The sequence below is a fragment of the Berghia stephanieae genome, chromosome 4 (assembly GCF_034508935.2).
Source record: "Berghia stephanieae isolate SIO BIC M18660-M18661 chromosome 4, UCSD_Bste_1.3, whole genome shotgun sequence".
Lineage (NCBI taxonomy): Eukaryota > Metazoa > Mollusca > Gastropoda > Nudibranchia > Aeolidiidae > Berghia > Berghia stephanieae.
The window spans coordinates 56,708,531-56,726,972 of NC_088363.1; the positions used below are offsets into that span (position 1 = coordinate 56,708,531).

Below are 18,442 nucleotides of genomic sequence, written 5' to 3' on the forward strand. Positions count from 1 at the left end.
TTTGTAAGCGAAAGATTTAATCTAGTCAAAATTATCAAAGGATACCAATGTGTTGAAAAACAAATTGAAATTGCAACTTTCTTGTCTTCAGTTGTGTTCATGTAAAAGACGTGAATGGGCATATTGATTACAAGCCATTATTATTGTCAAGTCAAAATTTTTTTTAAAAATCGAACCCTTCAAAATCGATGACAATCAAAGAGAAAGCCATTAAGAAATAATAAATGACACAGCTTCTGATTCAAACTACTGAAAACCTATGTTAAAAATTACATTACATCACATAACAACATTGTTAAAGACAAATGGTTCAAAATTGTTTTTTAAAATCTAAAACGTAAATTCAGGTATAAAGAAAAACCTTAAAATAGAAATTTTAAATACACTTAGGTTTGCCGGTTTTTAGTACCTTTATGAACTAATTGTGGCAAAACAGGATAGCAGCAAAAATAAAAGTCTATATATGTCGGCTTGACCCAACCGCAGGAGAGTGAGAAAAAAAAATAATTTTGAAGTCAACTAATGCGTTGTAACAAAACATTAAACCAAGCGAAATGAGCTGGTGGCAACATTCAGAACGTGAATAATTTAGGAAATTAAAAAAGAAACAACAAAAAGTCATCTTAAGAAAAAAACAAAAAACAAAACAAGTCAATGAAAAGTAAAGGGTAATAAGAAAAGAGGCCAGTCACCTAGTTCCTAAGTTAACAAAATATGAACGAGATAACCGAGCGGTTAAAGCGTAGCACTTCTACTTGGAGGACCTGGATTTCGTGCCCCAGTATCGGCATAACGTTTTGTTTTCTTTAGGCAGGAAACTAAGCCACTATTTCTTACCTTTCGGCGCTGCTCTGCGGCTAACACCTGTTTTATCTACGTTTCTGGTCTATATGGGCCCTAAAGAAAAAACCCGCTGAGGATGAATAAATTGAATTCTGCTATTTTTTTCTAATCCATATTTTTTTTTGGGGGGTGGGGGGGGGGGAGGGGGGGGGGGGGGGGGGGATAGCGTAATCTATTATAAAAGCGACCAGACTTTCATCAACATTCTATTTCAGAAAGGCAGAGGACAGATGCAGTGTTAGTGATTGTAACACAAGACATCCATCCGAGTTGTTAACTGCCGCCATCAATAAAACGTTACTGACAGGGAGGGGAAGAGGGATGACCATTTTTACAACGTTAGCAAACTATCAATGAGCCATACTATAGCTCTAAGGGACATTTCATGCTACTACTAATACCACCACCACCACTACTACTACTGCTGCTACTGCTACTACTACTACTACTACTACTACTACTACTACTACTACTACTACTACTACTACTACTACTACTATACTACTACTATTGCTACTACTACTAACACTGTTACTACTAATAGTACTACTACTACTACTACTACTACTACTACTACTACTACTACTACTACTACTACTACTACAACTAGGACTTATACTACTACTTAATTTGGGCAACATCTTCTAAATGTGCTCAAAGGCTCTTTACAAAGGGTCCCTGACCTAACAGCAACACGTAACATAATATCTTCTTCTTCTAGGTTCCATGCCTGGTCCAGGCTTCGGATACTGCATGAATTATCTCTCTCCATTCCTCCCTGTCTCTTGCTTTTTCAAACAGCTCTTGGATTGTTAGGTTGGTGAAGCCCTTCAGTTGGTCTATGAGTGTTTTTCTTTGTCTCCCCCGGGCGCGTTTACCAGGTATTTTTCCACAACTTGCCAGGTATTCATTCTTATCTTTCCTTACTATGTGTCCGAAAAAGGATAGTTGTCGATCCACTATTAAGGGCATTAGTTTCCTTTGTTGGTATGTTTGTTTTAGCACTTCTTCGTTCGTTTTGTGTGCAGTATACGATATTCTCTGCATCCTTCTCAAGCACCACATTTCAAAAGCTTCAATGTTCTTTTGTGTTTCTGCATTTGTAGTCCAGCTTTCGCATCCGTATAACAAGATTGGCCACACGTAGCACTTCAAGACTCGGAATCTAATCCCGAACGACATCTGTTTGTTTTTCAAAATGTTTCCCAGGTCCATGAAGGCCTGTTTGGCTTGAGTTATTCTTGCTCGTATGTCTCGGTTACATCTTCCATCTGTTGTCACTATTGAACCTAGGTATTTAAAACTTTCTACGTTGGTAAGTTGCTCGCCGTGAATCGTTATATTGCAGGTGTTGTTGTTTTCGGGGTTTTTCTGTATTACCATGCATTCCGTTTTGGTGATATTCACTTCCATTCCCTTGGCTTCACTATTTACTACCACTTTGTCAACAATCTTTTGAAGTTGGATTTCTGATGTTGCAATGAGTACCGTATCGTCTGCGTATCTTATATTATTTATGTTGTGACCTCCTACTTTTATTCCCTCCATATTATTTATGCCCCTCATGATTGTTTCTTGGTATAGATTAAACAGATCTGGTGAGGCAACACACCCTTGACGGACTCCTTTCTTAATAGGAATGGAATTTCCTGTAGAGTTTCCGATTTTGATAGATGCCTGCTGGGTGTAGTATAATGTTTGCATGAGTCTGAGGTCTTTCTCATCAGCGCCAATGGAGTGCAGTTGTTTTAGTATTTCTTCGTGGCGTACTCTATCAAAAGCTTTTTTGTAGTCGACAAAACAGAGGTATAGTGGGGTCTGAACCTGTATAGCTCTTTCACTTAAAACACGGAGGAGGTATATTGCGTTCCTTGTCCCTCTGTCAGGTTGGAATCCATATTGTTCTTCTGCGATTTCGGGGTTAATCTTATTCCTTAGCCTGTTGATAATTATACGCAACAGTATTTTGTTGATGTGGCTTATTAAACTTATAGTTCTAAAATTTTCGCATCTGACTGCACCTGCTTTCTTTGGTATTGCTATGAAAATAGAGTTACAGAGATCTTCTGGAATTTTCCCAGTATTGTATATATTGTTGAATAATATGTGAAGTTCATCAATTGCTAGATCTCCTAGGCTTTTTAATACCTTTACAGATATTTCATCAGGGCCTGTTGCTTTACCATCCCTCATTCGTTCCATGGCATGTTCAATTTCACTTTTGGTGATGTTTGGTCCGCTTAATGGTTCTTTGAATTTCAGTGGTGGTTCATTTCTATTTGGATCATTGTACAGTTCGCCTATGTATTCTACCCATCGGCTTTCTATATGTTGTTCTTCAAATAGCAGTTCCCCTTGTTTGTTTTGGATACAACTTCCTGCTGCTTTGCTTTTCCTTTTCCCTGATAGTTCTTTTATTCTTTGGTGAGCTTGTTGGGGGTTGGGTTTGTATTCTCTTTCGATTTCGCAGCATTTCCAGTCTAGATAGTTCTCGTGTGCCTCGATGCATTTGGATTTAATGTGGTTGTTCAATGTTTGGTATTCTGCAGACCCTCTGTTGCATTTTCGTCTTTCTTCAAATAGGTTTAGAATTTCATTTGTCATCCATTCCTTTTTGCTGTTTATTTGAGCTATTGGTAAATGCTTTTCTGCAGTTGCTTTGACACACTTTTGGAATATATCAAATTGTTTTTCACATTTTTCGTTATCAGGTTCACTTTGGCTTTGTATCATGAGTGCATTTTCAAATTCTTCTCTCATTTTTGTTTGTATGCCATTGTCTTTGCATAACCTGTAATCCCTCTTTATTCTACCAGCTGTTCTCTGAATAGCTTTAAACTTTAGCCTTACTGTACAAACAACTGGGACATGGTCACTGTCTACATCGGCGCCTGGATAGGTTTTGCAATTTAATATGCCATTTCTGAATCTTGATGATACTGCTATAAAGTCTATCTGGTTCCTTGCTCTGTCCCCTGGTGATTGCCATGTCCAGGTTCTTCTTGGGTGTTGTTGAAACCAGGTGTTTGAAATCATTAATTTATTTGTTCTACACCAATCTGCCCAGATGTTTCCTCGTTTATTTCTGTCTCCGAGTCCATGTGGTCCGATTATGTCACCATCTCTGCCTCTGCCAATCTTAGCATTTAGGTCCCCCATTACCATAAGGACTTCTTGTGATTTACACATTCGTTTTGCTTTGTCTAGTGAATGGTAAAACTCTGTCATATCTGCATCTGTCGCCTCTTCTGTTGGTGCATAAACTTGAATAATATTGGTGTCAACTACAGGTCCTCTTAGCTTAACCAGCAAAACTCTGTCTGAGATTGCTACGTGCCCTTTGTAAAATTTGGTTGATTTTTGGTCTAAGATCATCCCTACTCCTTTTTGGAAAGAGGTTCCACCACTCCATATGATCTTATATGTCGTGTTGTTTTCTTGTTTTGACATGGTTCCCTGCTCTTTCCATCTCATCTCTGCCAGGCCAAGAATATTTATTTGGAGCCGTTTCATTTCTTTTAGAATGTTGTTTAGTTTTCCTTTTTGGGCACAGGTCCTGACATTCCATGTCCCAATTTTGGTTTTGTCACATTTGTTAAATTTATTTCGCCTAGTAATTGGCTGACGGTTCGGTGTGACCTGACGAACATCACGCTCCCAACCGAGCGAGGCAGCAGTCTTCCGTGAAAACATGCTCCCCTTTACGCTGTCACCGTTTAACTTTTTGGACTTATTCATGCAGTTAACTCGGCAAAGTTACAAGAATGGTTTGCCATTGCCTATTCTTGTCGCCCTCTGCAGTTGGCCAGCTTGACCTGTTACCGTTCGACACCACGAGGAGGTTGCAGTAGTTTGCAGTAGGTTGCAGTAGGTTGTAGTAATATTGAACGGGGCATGATGCCTGTTATGCAATATTACAATTTTTCGATAAAGACTTGACACCTGAGTACGGCGAAAGAATGTGAGTAAAGAGCCTTTTCGTCTTTTACTAAACAGTTCGATCACAAAGCTCTAGATTCGTCGTTTTGTCACTACTCCACGCACTCAGGCGTGAATGAGTAAGCTCACTTGTCAATGGCCAGGCATGCATATTGTAAAAGTGTTGGTACAATACAGACACCAAACAATAAGGTTGCAATGTCTGAAATGAAAATGTGTTTTAATATGGCCTACCTAGGGAACCAACGAAACATTGTGAAGCGCATCGAGCATGAATCCGCGGACATACCAAATATATATATATATATATATATATATATATATATATATATATATATATATATTATTTATTTATATATTCATTCACCATAATATCTAACCACACCGTTATTTACAAACGTCTGTCTTTTTAATATTCAACCACCCTCTTGTGTTGAGAAATGTGGGACAAATAAATGTCAAACCTTATTCAATCTCAAACTAGGTAATTATTGTCATTTATTAAGATTCTCTAATTTTTCTATCGCTGCACATCATCAAAGGAATGTGTCACAAAGTGCGCACGTAAACCGTATGCTTATGTAGCGCAGTTTGCAACCTTGTTTATGTGTGCTATATTCAAGCTACGACACCGATCAATAACCAAAGACAATACGTTGATAAAGGTTTTGAAGCTAAATGAAGATATATTTTATTACAATATAACAAAGATATTATGAGATATAAAGATGAAATGATAGATGTAATAAGTATGAAATCAAATGGATGGATGACAAATTGATGGAGATGGTGTGATGATGAATATGATATGAAAGCGATATGAAAATATATAATTAAATCAATTAATTATGAATACTTTACCAAACCGCTACCACATCAGACAATCTCACAGATAGGTTGCAACCATCACAGTCATACAGGCAACTAATAATTAACTAACTAACTAAACACAATCCAGACGTGTAGAAGAAAGCCAAAAGAGTGTTCTTGATATTCAACAAAACTGTAAGGTTGTTCTAATATTGTTAATTTGTCTCTTCTTGAAATTGTTCTGGTTTCACAGTATTCATAAACAGATCAATTGTTTCTCAATGTTCTGATATTAAAATAAGCAAATGGTTCTTCACAGGTAACTTATAAAACAGGCAAATGTTCAGTTTCTATTAGTGTCAAGCTATGAGTGTATAGCCTAAAGTTGGCTTGTTAAAGCCCAGCCTCCAACGGCTCATTCACTTTAAAGAAAGAAAATGATTTTGTTATCACATGATAATCATACGAATATAACTCTATCTATATTCGAACTCATTCAATATGTTTACTTTAAATGAGTAAATATTATTTTACTTTAACAAATCAATTTATTAATGTTGATTAATATTGCTTTACTTTGTAGATATGAAATAATATTGCTTTATAGCAAGAAAAGCTTATTTTCTTTACAACAAGAATATATTATAGAATTAATTTAATTATCTGATTAATTAATTGAGACTCAAAATTTAAAGTGATATTATGATATTAATATCAAAACACAATCATAATTGTAATCACAACATATTATTCAAAATCTCACCAGAGCCGAACAGATTATAGAAATCACAAATTAAGTCTACACAAGACTTTAATCAAACTCTACACAAGAGTTATAACACAACTTGATTCAGCTCAAACTTTGAGCACCGCAAAGTCTACACAAGACTTAAATCACACTCTACACAAGAGTTAACACAAAACGTGTTTCAGCTCGAACTTTGAGCACTACAAAGTCTACACAAGACTTTAATCTAACTCTACACAAGAGTTAAACAAATGAGCCTAAAAGACTCCGCTGTGGTTATCGCTTAGAGACTATGAGCCTAAAAGACTCCGCTGAGTGGTCTGAAGAAACTGCTCAAACTCTGGCATTTATAGGCAAAAATCAAGCAAACGAAGCAAAATTCTACCCACACAACCGGATGTTAGTCATATCCGTAAACATCTGAAATTCCTTAAAACTCCCCCAGATTCCATAATCATGGACAACAACAACCCATCCTGATACCGGACATCCTCATATCAAGGATAAATAAATTCGTCAGCCCCATAGTTACGAGATATCAATCAAGCCATACCATAACAAAGTCACTCCCGTAGAATACAGGGATCCTACTTTGCTTATAAGTTTACGGAGAAAACAAGATTGATGCCTTTCTCACAATAACACCCACACTACGTAGTTTAATTGAAACTTCCGGGCCATAGGTGCATGATCTGATACGACCTGTATCAACAAAAGAAGGGTTGTTCCAGAGGGATTACAATAACAACAACAACTAATACTACGACGACGTACATCCTGTCGTAAACTGACGCCTACACGGAAGCGTTTCGTTACATATCTCCCCCCTAAGACTAAATTTGGTACAACATTTAGTTAGATCATCGAAATGCCTCAAGATCACATCGATCTCGATAAATAATCTGGACCATGATTATCCTTCCCTTTTACGGAACGTAGGACAAATCGGTATTGATTAAGCAAGAGAGACCACCTCATCAGTCTCCCATTCTCTGATTTCGCCCTGTTCAGATACAGAAGTGGGGCATGATCAGTTTCAATTATAAATTCTTTACCAATGAAATACACATTTAGTGTTTTCACAGCCCAAACTACGGCCAGACATTCCTTCTCAACAACAGAGTACCTCTGCTCCCGCGGTAACAATTTCCTGCTTAAATAGGTAACTGGATATTTGACTCCATCATGCTCCTGAGATAGCACAGCACCTAATCCTGTGTCGCTGGCGTCCGTAGATAAAATAAACGGCTTATCATAATCTGGAAGGCGCAACACGGGATCCGATGTAAGCATATTTTTCAGCGTTTGGAAGGCTCTCTTCTGTGGTTCGTCCCAAATCACTCTGTTGGGCATGCCTTTCTTTGTCGCGTCTGTCAGGGGAGCTGCCACTGCTGAGAAGTTTGGCACATAACGTCGGTAGAATGATGCCAGCCCAAGAAAACTTCTCATTTGTTTCTTGTTCGAGGGTAAGTTTGCCTCTTGGATCGATTTGACCTTGTCCATGGTTGGCCTTAAATTCCCTCCACCAATAGAATGGCCTAAAAACTCCACCTCCGGGAAACCAAGCAGGCACTTTGACGGTTTCGCCGTCAAGCCGCAATCACGCAACCTTTGAAGAACTGTCCTTAACGTTTTTAAATGTTCATCCCATGTTGCAGTGTGAATGAGAATATCGTCGATGTAGTTTTTCACGTTGGGAAGTCCACCAACGACTTTTCTCATCATCCGCGAGAACGCGGAGGGCGCCCCTTGAAGTCCGAAGGGCATTACAGTAAACTGCATCAGTCCTAACTCTGTTGCAAATGCCGTTTTCTCCTTGGTCCTGTCTGACAATGGAATTTGCCAGAATCCACGGGATAAATCAATCTTTGAGACAAAGTGGCATGATGTCCCAATTTCTTGAAACAGATCATCAAGTCTAGGCATTGGTTCCGCATCGAACACCGTAATGTTGTTAAGGGATCTGAAGTCCACACAATAACGAATGGTTCCGTCCTTCTTCTTGACAACGACAGATGGCGAACAATACGGACTATCCGATGGCTCGATTATCCCGGCGCGAAGCATGGCCTTCACTTCTTCTTTTAATGTGGTTTTTAATGCTTGAGGCACGGGATATGGTTTCTTTCTGACTGGACAATCCGACGTCAAACGGATGTCGTAGATGTAATTATTCGTGCGTCCTGGCACATCGGTCAATACGTCATCAAAATCCTGGAGCATGCCCTGCAATTGACCTATCTGCTGAGGACTCATTCCTTCATGCAGGATGACATCGTCTTTGGTCTCAGTCTGTTTCAGAGCAGGCAATTCCATCCGAGGAAGAACCTTTTCTCCATCACCATCGTTATCTTCGATAACCGCTGCCACGGCACATTGAAGAACACCGACTTCATTCTCCTTCTCCACGTCTCTCACGTAGTACCTTTTCAGCAAATTGACGTGGTATGTCCTTCTGGTGTTGTCTATATTAATGACGTAATTATTCGGACCCGTGACATCTTTCACTTCAAAAGGACCCTGCCACTTCAATTCCAGTTTGTTATGTTTCGTGGGCAGTAAGAGCAATACTTTATCTCCCTTTTCAAATGACCTTACTTTGGCCTTTTTGTCAAAATGTGCCTTGTAACGCGAGGATGAATACTGCAGGTTATCGTGTGCTGCCTTCACAGTATTCTCTATCTTTTCCCTTAAATCGACTACGTATTGATACGTCGTTTTCACATCCGGGTCTTCTATGTCTTCGGTCCATAGTTCCCGTAATATTTTCATCGGTCCTCTCACAGGCCTTCCAAATAAGAGCTCAAACGGAGAGAAACCAAGAGATTCCTGAGGAGCCTCCCTGTATGAAAATAATGCAGCATTGATGTATCTGTCCCAGTCTGAGGGTCGCTCTGCAGCCAACCTCTTGAGCATTCCTTTTAAAGTTCCATTAAATCTCTCTACAAGCCCATTGGCTTGTGGGTGATAAGGACTAGTAGTGATTTGTTTTACGGAGAGCAGTCTGCATACTTCCTTCATCAGGTCTGATGTGAATTGCGTCCCCCTGTCGCTTAGCATCTCCTTAGGTATTCCCGTGCGGCTAAAGATGTCAACCAATCCTTCTGCTACTCTTTCTGTTTCCATACTCTTCAGAGCAATGGCCTCTGGATACCTCGTACAGTAATCCACCACAGTGAGTATATATCGGTTTCCTCTATCTGATGCCGGCATGATGGGGCCAATTAGATCCACTGCTACCCGACTGAAGGGTTCATCGATGAGCGGAACTTTAGTAAGAGGGACCTTAGGGGTGATTCCTCTCGGAGCTGACCTTTGACACTGGTCGCAAGACTGACAAAATCTCATGACATCCTCCCAAATATTTGGCCAGTAAAAATTACTCAGTATTCGATCTGTCGTTTTCTTTGCCGCGAGATGTCCAGAGAGTACACTTTCATGGGCCAACCGCATGACTGAATTACGCAGGCATTTTGGTACGACAACTTGCTTTACCAAATCCCCGTGCTCAACCCTTGGAGATTGAAAATAGCGGATCAGCAAACCTCTGTCATAGGCATACCAACTGGTATTACTCTTGCCTGTGTTTCTTACCTCTCCTCTGGTAGCAGCATCCCTCGCAGCTTTTAGTGTGATGTCATGCTTTTGTTTCTCCTTTAGTTCGTCGACGCTTACACCTGTCTCTATAGATGGAGCTGTGACCAAGTCTTTGATCTTGCGTTCACGTTGCCCTCGTGTTTGGACGGCGCTCAGTTCATCTCCATGACCCAATTCCTGCTCGTCAGTAATTGTTTTTACATGCATTCCTGGGCATTTGGCCCCTTCAATATTCCCAAGTATAACGTCATGCAATGGGGATTCTAACTCGACGACTGACAATCTCCCGGTAAAATAGGGGCATTCCAAATAAGCTTCACCGTGTGGTGCGGAAATAGCCTCTCCGTTAGCCAAGTAGATCAGGACCTTTTTATTCCAGTCATCCTTACTCTTGTTTATCAGTCCTTTTCTGACGATGACACAACTACTGCCGCTATCACGTAACACATTCACCTTTTTCCCATTCAACCATCCGACGGCCACCGGCATTACAGGTGCGACTGGCACATGTCCTGAGCACGCTGCAGAAATCATTGGCATCTCACATCCGCACTTTAATTCCACCTTGTCATGTCTCAAACATTTCTGTGGTTCATGATCTTCTGTGATCGCGGAGACTTGTTCTATACCGGTAGGTGCCTTCCTGTCTTCGTGCCTCTTCTTCTCACGGCAATCTTTTATTAAGTGTCCTTTTCGCCGACAGTAATAACAAAAGGGACTCTCGACCACAGCAGCAGCTTGCTTCTTTTGTCGACAATCTCGTGCCATATGTCCTGGCCGTTTACAGTTGTGGCAAACCATTTGGCTAGCGAAGCGGGTAGTGTCCTTCATTACGTTGTTTCGACTACTTTCATTGACGTTCTTTGATTTTTCTTGAGCCACTCCACTTTTGGAAAATATTCCTGCGACACCGTGCGCTTCAATGTACTTTTCTCCTAAATCTATTACTTCCCTTGCTGTCTTCGGTTGTCTTTCTTTTATGAAAATCGTCAAATCCCGACCGCAGACACTGACAAGCTGTTCCTTCAATATCATATCCAGAATGTCAGCAACTGAGTCCTTCCTTTTCCCCGACAACTCAATCCATTTTTCCATATAACTCTCCAATCTAGTCGCAAACTGGCTAAAACGCTCCCCTTGTTCCGGTCTACTCTTCCTAAATTTTTCATTGAATCCATCATCCGTTAGATTATAACGTCTCAATAAAGCCGCTTTTACTACCCCATAATCGATGGCATCTTCATCACTCAGTCGAGTGTAGACGTCCAGTGCTTTCCCTTTGAGAAGTGCAGACAACTGGATTGCCCAATCCCTGCATTCCCAGCCGTTGACTTTAGCGTATCTCTCGAAACGGAGCAGATAGCTGTCCATATGATCCTTGTTTTCGTCAAAACATGGAAGTCGAGGACTCTTAACAGTAGGAGCATGAGTAAATGATCGAATGTCACTTGTCATACTGTCGTTGTTGGAGGAAGCCTGACACTCCGACTTTAACCTAAGCAGTTCAAGCTCTTTCTCCATCAGAGCTTCTTGTCTTTGAGCTCGTGCTCTGCTTATCTCCTCCTCTTCTTTGGCACGTTCTCTCTCCTTCTCTTTTCTCTCTTCATCTTCTTGTAACTGGGCTGTCACCCAAGCACGGAGATCTTCACCCCTTAACTCCAATTTTTCTCCAAGTTTAATTAATCTTTCCACATCCATCTCTAGGACAATTAATCAAACCAATTCAAATTCAAATAAACAAACTTCAATATGTTTATCAACACTGTTGCCGTAATTGTTACTTTCACGTAGAATAAAGTGGTACTACAAGTAACCTTATAACGATACGCGTCAATATAAATCCCTACACGGAATCAAAACAGGCAACTAATACCGATCCCTACATGGAACCCAACATTGATCTATATAGACTCAGATAATACATAGAATCAAACTACTGATTTTTACAGGTCCTCACACGGAACCAACCAAATCTTCACCCAGATTCAATTACAGAATCAACAAAATATCTTCACCCAGATTCTTACACAGAATCAATACCTTGACTTACTATATGTGCATAGAGAGTCAAAACAAATGATTTAATACAGATCCTCACACGGGACCAACACAATCTTCACCCAGATTCCTACACGGAATCAAATTACCCCAACAACCACCTTCGTTCCTTACAAAAGGGAGAGGGGGGACAATGGAGGCTTCACAGCGCGAGTACCGCTTTCGCGCTAAGTCAGTGATCCGTATCACTATGACAGATGACTGACAACGTATAACCGAACAAGTGAAAATTACCAGAATAACTTGTATTACACCTTGCGTATAATGACAGTCTTATAACCATTAAATGGATACCAATTTGCTTTAAGCTCAAAGATAGTATCTATCTCAAGTTTGAAACAACTCCCTAACCTGTCTCAACAATTGTTTGGTCGCGATGTCTCTTGAATGCACAACAATAAGAATCCCACTTCTGACACCAAATTATGTCACAAAGTGCGCACGTAAACCGTATGCTTATGTAGCGCAGTTTGCAACCTTGTTTATGTGTGCTATATTCAAGCTACGACACCGATCAATAACCAAACACAATACGTTGATAAAGGTTTTGAAGCTAAATGAAGATATATTTTATTACAATATAACAAAGATATTATGAGATATAAAGATGAAATGATAGATGTAATAAGTATGAAATCAAATGGATGGATGACAAATTGATGGAGATGGTGTGATGATGAATATGATATGAAAGCGATATGAAAATATATAATTAAATCAATTAATTATGAATACTTTACCAAACCGCTACCACATCAGACAATCTCACAGATAGGTTGCAACCATCACAGTCATACAGGCAACTAATAATTAACTAACTAACTAAACACAATCCAGACGTGTAGAAGAAAGCCAAAAGAGTGTTCTTGATATTCAACAAAACTGTAAGGTTGTTCTAATATTGTTAATTTGTCTCTTCTTGAAATTGTTCTGGTTTCACAGTATTCATAAACAGATCAATTGTTTCTCAATGTTCTGATATTAAAATAAGCAAATGGTTCTTCACAGGTAACTTATAAAACAGGCAAATGTTCAGTTTCTATTAGTGTCAAGCTATGAGTGTATAGCCTAAAGTTGGCTTGTTAAAGCCCAGCCTCCAACGGCTCATTCACTTTAAAGAAAGAAAATGATTTTGTTATCACATGATAATCATACGAATATAACTCTATCTATATTCGAACTCATTCAATATGTTTACTTTAAATGAGTAAATATTATTTTACTTTAACAAATCAATTTATTAATGTTGATTAATATTGCTTTACTTTGTAGATATGAAATAATATTGCTTTATAGCAAGAAAAGCTTATTTTCTTTACAACAAGAATATATTATAGAATTAATTTAATTATCTGATTAATTAATTGAGACTCAAAATTTAAAGTGATATTATGATATTAATATCAAAACACAATCATAATTGTAATCACAACATATTATTCAAAATCTCACCAGAGCCGAACAGATTATAGAAATCACAAATTAAGTCTACACAAGACTTTAATCAAACTCTACACAAGAGTTATAACACAACTTGATTCAGCTCAAACTTTGAGCACCGCAAAGTCTACACAAGACTTAAATCACACTCTACACAAGAGTTAACACAAAACGTGTTTCAGCTCGAACTTTGAGCACTACAAAGTCTACACAAGACTTTAATCTAACTCTACACAAGAGTTAAACAAATGAGCCTAAAAGACTCCGCTGTGGTTATCGCTTAGAGACTATGAGCCTAAAAGACTCCGCTGAGTGGTCTGAAGAAACTGCTCAAACTCTGGCATTTATAGGCAAAAATCAAGCAAACGAAGCAAAATTCTACCCACACAACCGGATGTTAGTCATATCCGTAAACATCTGAAATTCCTTAAAACTCCCCAGATTCCATAATCATGGACAACAACAACCCATCCTGATACCGGACATCCTCATATCAAGGATAAATAAATTCGTCAGCCCCATAGTTACGAGATATCAATCAAGCCATACCATAACAAAGTCACTCCCGTAGAATACAGGGATCCTACTTTGCTTATAAGTTTACGGAGAAAACAAGATTGATGCCTTTCTCACAATAACACCCACACTACGTAGTTTAATTGAAACTTCCGGGCCATAGGTGCATGATCTGATACGACCTGTATCAACAAAAGAAGGGTTGTTCCAGAGGGATTACAATAACAACAACAACTAATACTACGACGACGTACATCCTGTCGTAAACTGACGCCTACACGGAAGCGTTTCGTTACAGAATGATTATATCTGGAACAAATACTTGCTATCTTTTGAAAAGCACGAGGATCTAACATCAATAACTTTCCGCTTGATATTATAGATCCAGCTTCCCTATTCGCGATACCTATTTGATAATTTATTCTTATAGCTATCTCGGTTACATGCCAAACAACCAAATTAGTCTTCCTCTAGATTTTGATCATCGTTCATTACTGTGTTGTTAAAAGCCGTTGTGCAATTGACGTGCTCCGTACACTGCAGTCGTTTAACTCCATCGTCATGCATATAGATTTGTGGCACTATCCCGTAAAGTAAAGGACCCTTTCGGTTATTAGGCATGTACCAAAGGTGACTATGGCCAAATGTCAAAATCAGCTCATACTTCGATCTGTTTTATATATTTCCCATGCTATTACATTATTAAAGAATATCGAAATTATTTGATGTCATCACGAGACAATGCATCTTTTGTTTTATAAACAATACATGAATTCGAAACACAGTCACTTCAGTCCATACCAAAATTTAGTTGACTCTCTTTATTTTGTGAATTTACCTACCATAATGGCTTTTTGAGTTGCGTGCAATAGGCTTCCTAAGTCGTGACGTAATCCTGCGCAGCAACGCATGGCAACAAACCGGCTGGCTCTAAACAGTCGAGAAAAATGGCTGACACGAACTCTATTTCCATCACCGCCCTTATGAAATACTTCTCCAATGAGCATAAAAGTGTCTCGCGAGGTGAAAATCATCATCAGTCAGGTCCTGTTTTGACTTTCACTTACTCAGATGGCTTGATGTTCGGCAAAGTTCAAGCCAGCATGAAGAATAAAGAGTATTCTGTGAAGGTAAGTCATTTCGTCTTCTCATTCTCACTCTCAAAATCTCACATCTCCGTAAAACTACTGTTGGACAATAATCAGTTTACTTTGAGTTTAGGCAGATTTAGTATATCCAATGGAAAGATTTAACTGTTTACGTTCGATTTTAGTTAGGGAGAGAGAGAGGGAGTCATTGAATTATTGTGTTTTTATCTTATGGACCACGGACTTTGAGTCTTTGAGGTCTTAGTCTTGCTTCGCTAATTTTCGTTGCTATTGACTATAGTCTACTACATACTATTTAGTATCGTGTTGTAACCTTTATTATAATACTCATATGAGCATCATAATCACCAATCACGCTAGACATTTTATCATACTTCATGTGGGGCAGCGTGGATCAGCGGTACGGTTTTTGCTTCGTACCCGAAAGGTACCGAGTTCGTTCACCCGCCGCTGCGCTGTGTGGCCTTGAGCAAGTCACCTCGCCCTAGCTCAATTTGCGGCGCTGCACCGTGGTTATTCCAGTCTTCCCTGGGAATAGACCCTAGAGATAAATTTCCTCTATGGGATGAATAAAGGATTTATTTAGACCAGTGTTAGTCACTGTAAACTAAACTTCCTATTGGGTTAAGGTGTAATGTAAATGTTGCTGCTTGAAACTCGAAGAAATCAATAACATTGTGAAATTGAATGTGAACTTCAATTTAATATACGAAAACAGATAAAATGGACGTTTCGGGTTTCCCCCTTATCAACAAAGCAAGATGAATGAAAGAATCACTTAATTTGTTTTTTTAATTGAGTTTTTATACAGCGTAATATCCACTAAATGTGCTCAAAGTGCTTTACAAGGGGTCCCTGGCCAACAGCAACATTTAACATGTAAGACGGGACATGATGCCTGTTGGGCGATATTACAATTTTTTCGGACAGAGACAACGCCAGGTACTCATTTGACACCTGAGTACGGTGAGAGATTGTGAGTAAAGAGCCTTCTCCAAGGACTCAACTATGTGCCGAGCGAGGCCCAAACCCAGGACCTTCTGATCTGAAAGCGAGTGTCATACCACAAGACCACAACAGACGTTTTATTAGTTTGTTTGTTTTTTGCCTATTGAGCATGGTCGCAGCTCTAAATTTGAATCTTTTATTCTTTTACTTCCACAGATCTATCTTGATGATGCCTTGGGTTGATTCAGTCCAAAACTAATTTGTGTGGTTTTATTTAACAATGTTAATGACATTGAACATACATTGATACAACAATGCCATAATTTGTCATGTTTATCATGTAAAATCATGTATGGACCTACAAAACCATTATTTTGAATGGTGATTTGATGATGATGAACAAAATATGTGTGTTGTACAAAATAAATGGCAAAGCTAACAAAATGCAATCTCCTTAATAAGAGGAGACTGGGGATTGACAAGTGCTGCAACAAATTGAAAAATAATATCAGATATTTCTCTTAACATGGTTGGAATATATGAGAGGATGTTAACATTTTTCAGTCTTTCATTAGCCCTCTCAACATGAATTCTACATGAAGCAATTTCTTTTGTTAATAAAATCTCATTTTCAGTAAATTTATTATGTAAAAAGGGAGGGATATTTACAGTTACTCCTTGAGGTAAAATATCTTGAATCAGGATGGGGTTTTACCTTTATTACCTTTATCTGCTAAAATTAATTCTCCAGGGCTTAAAATTAAAAGTTTTAGTAATCCACAATTTTGTACAATGACCTTATCCGAGACAGACCCTGGATCATGTTTAGAAATAAAATTTATCACACCATTTGGACTTAGACCAACAAGAGCTTTAACAGAATTCATGGACCTATAAGAAGAATAAGTTAACCGTTGTTTATCCATTTCTTTAGGAATAGCAATTTGGTCATCTGTACAATCAATGATCATTCTGCAATTTGGAAATCTTAAAAATGATGATGGAGCTGATAGTTTATTTTTATGTCTAGAAGGGCATGTAACCTTCATAACATTTTCAAAGAGAAGCGTATGGCTTATGTAAAACATGAATAAAAGTTTGTATAATATTTGTTATAGTACTTTCACTAACGCTAAACAATTGTGAAATATGAAGGTTAGCGTAGTTCTGTCTAAGTTTCATAAGTGTAATAATGAAAATTTGGTCTTTTAATGCAACTGTCTCTTCCTGAACTTCCCATCTACTATAATAAATAATGTTACCTCTAAAGCACTCAACATATTGAACAATAATATTAAATATTTTAAAAGAATGTACACCTGTCTCCATTCGAAGAACTTTTTCTGTAAGGCTTGAAACAGTGTAAGTGCGTTGAATCTAACTTAGTTGGGTTTTTTAAAGCTAGCTATTTCCTTATTTTTGTCTGTAATTTTTTGTTCTTGAATTAAATTTGTTGTTCTATTTAAAATATCCTCACTTGTTCTACAATCTGTTTTTTTTTAAAAGATGGAATCCTGTGATGATGGTGACGAGAGTTGAGATGATGATGAGGGAGAAGATAATGAGGATGATGATGAGGAGGAAAATAATGATGATGAGGAATCTGGTTTTTTTAAAGGGGGACTTTGTGATGATGATGAAGAGAGTTGAGCTGATGATGATGATGATGATGATGATGATGATGATGATGATGATGATGATGATGATGATGATGATGGTGGTGGTGGTGGTGGTGGTGGTGGTGGTAGTGGTGGTGGTGGTGTGTGGACTTCTTGATGTTGGTGCCAATTGAGATGGGGTGGGAATTCCTTGTGTCACTTTTCTTTTCTTTCTTTCTGGCTCTGATGGAAACAATTTATTTTTATTTCTGTCAAACAATTCAGGGAGGTTGGCTTTGTCACCATCTCTGAAGTGACAAGAACACACTCTTGATGATGATGTTGGATCTTTTGTCCTTTCACCTGAAATGAAAAGATTAAAAAAAAAACAATAATTCTGTTGGGCATATTGGGTATATTATTTAATTTGATAAGTACTTTGTTTTAGACTATCTTGTTTGACACCAGCTCAATGCATGATAAATCAAAGGTGTGCAAGAGACTAGGTTACTGGTGGGTCTCTCGCCTGTCTTTTATGAAATCGCACATTCAGCAAAATGTCGCACTTCCTCATTACTTCTTTTGATGATTTTGACTAGGTATATATAAAAATAAGAATTCTTAAATTTACACAGTAAAAGTTGATCTTGGGGTTGAGTGTGGCAAGACTTGCGTTTTCTCTTTATTTCAGTCAGTACTGTACTGGACAGTGCGGTGATGGAAACTTTAGAGTGTCAACAATCGGGCACAGGTAAAGGAGAGAGGTCCCTGCCGCCATCTTGCTTTGTTCACACAGAGTTGCCACCTCGGCTGTCGGGGGGGGAGGCATGGCAGAG

The 18,442-nt window shown here is 38.6% G+C and overlaps 2 protein-coding genes and 1 long non-coding RNA gene across 4 annotated transcripts in view; 1 reads left to right on the top strand and 2 right to left on the bottom strand.

Moving 5' to 3' along the window:
- LOC144970877 (carbonic anhydrase-related protein 10-like) overlaps window positions 1–18,442 on the bottom strand; it is a 110,949-nt gene that overhangs the window by 90,727 nt on the left and 1,780 nt on the right. The window lies entirely within an intron of this gene.
- LOC144971809 (uncharacterized) lies at window positions 7,220–11,308 on the bottom strand. Its single transcript, XM_078912885.1, has one exon. The coding sequence runs from the start codon at window positions 11,306–11,308 to the stop codon at window positions 7,220–7,222; it is 4,089 nt and encodes a 1,362-aa protein (XP_078769011.1).
- On the top strand, window positions 14,942–17,480 carry LOC144970876 (uncharacterized). The gene is made up of 2 exons (XR_013645040.1): window positions 14,942–15,081; window positions 16,225–17,480. It is a non-coding gene; the product is annotated as an uncharacterized LOC144970876 (long non-coding RNA).

Excerpts from the sequence above, each read along its gene's own strand:
- LOC144971809 (XM_078912885.1), bottom strand. The coding sequence starts at position 11,308 with ATGGACAGCTATCTGCTCCGTTTCGAGAGATACGCTAAAGTCAACGGC.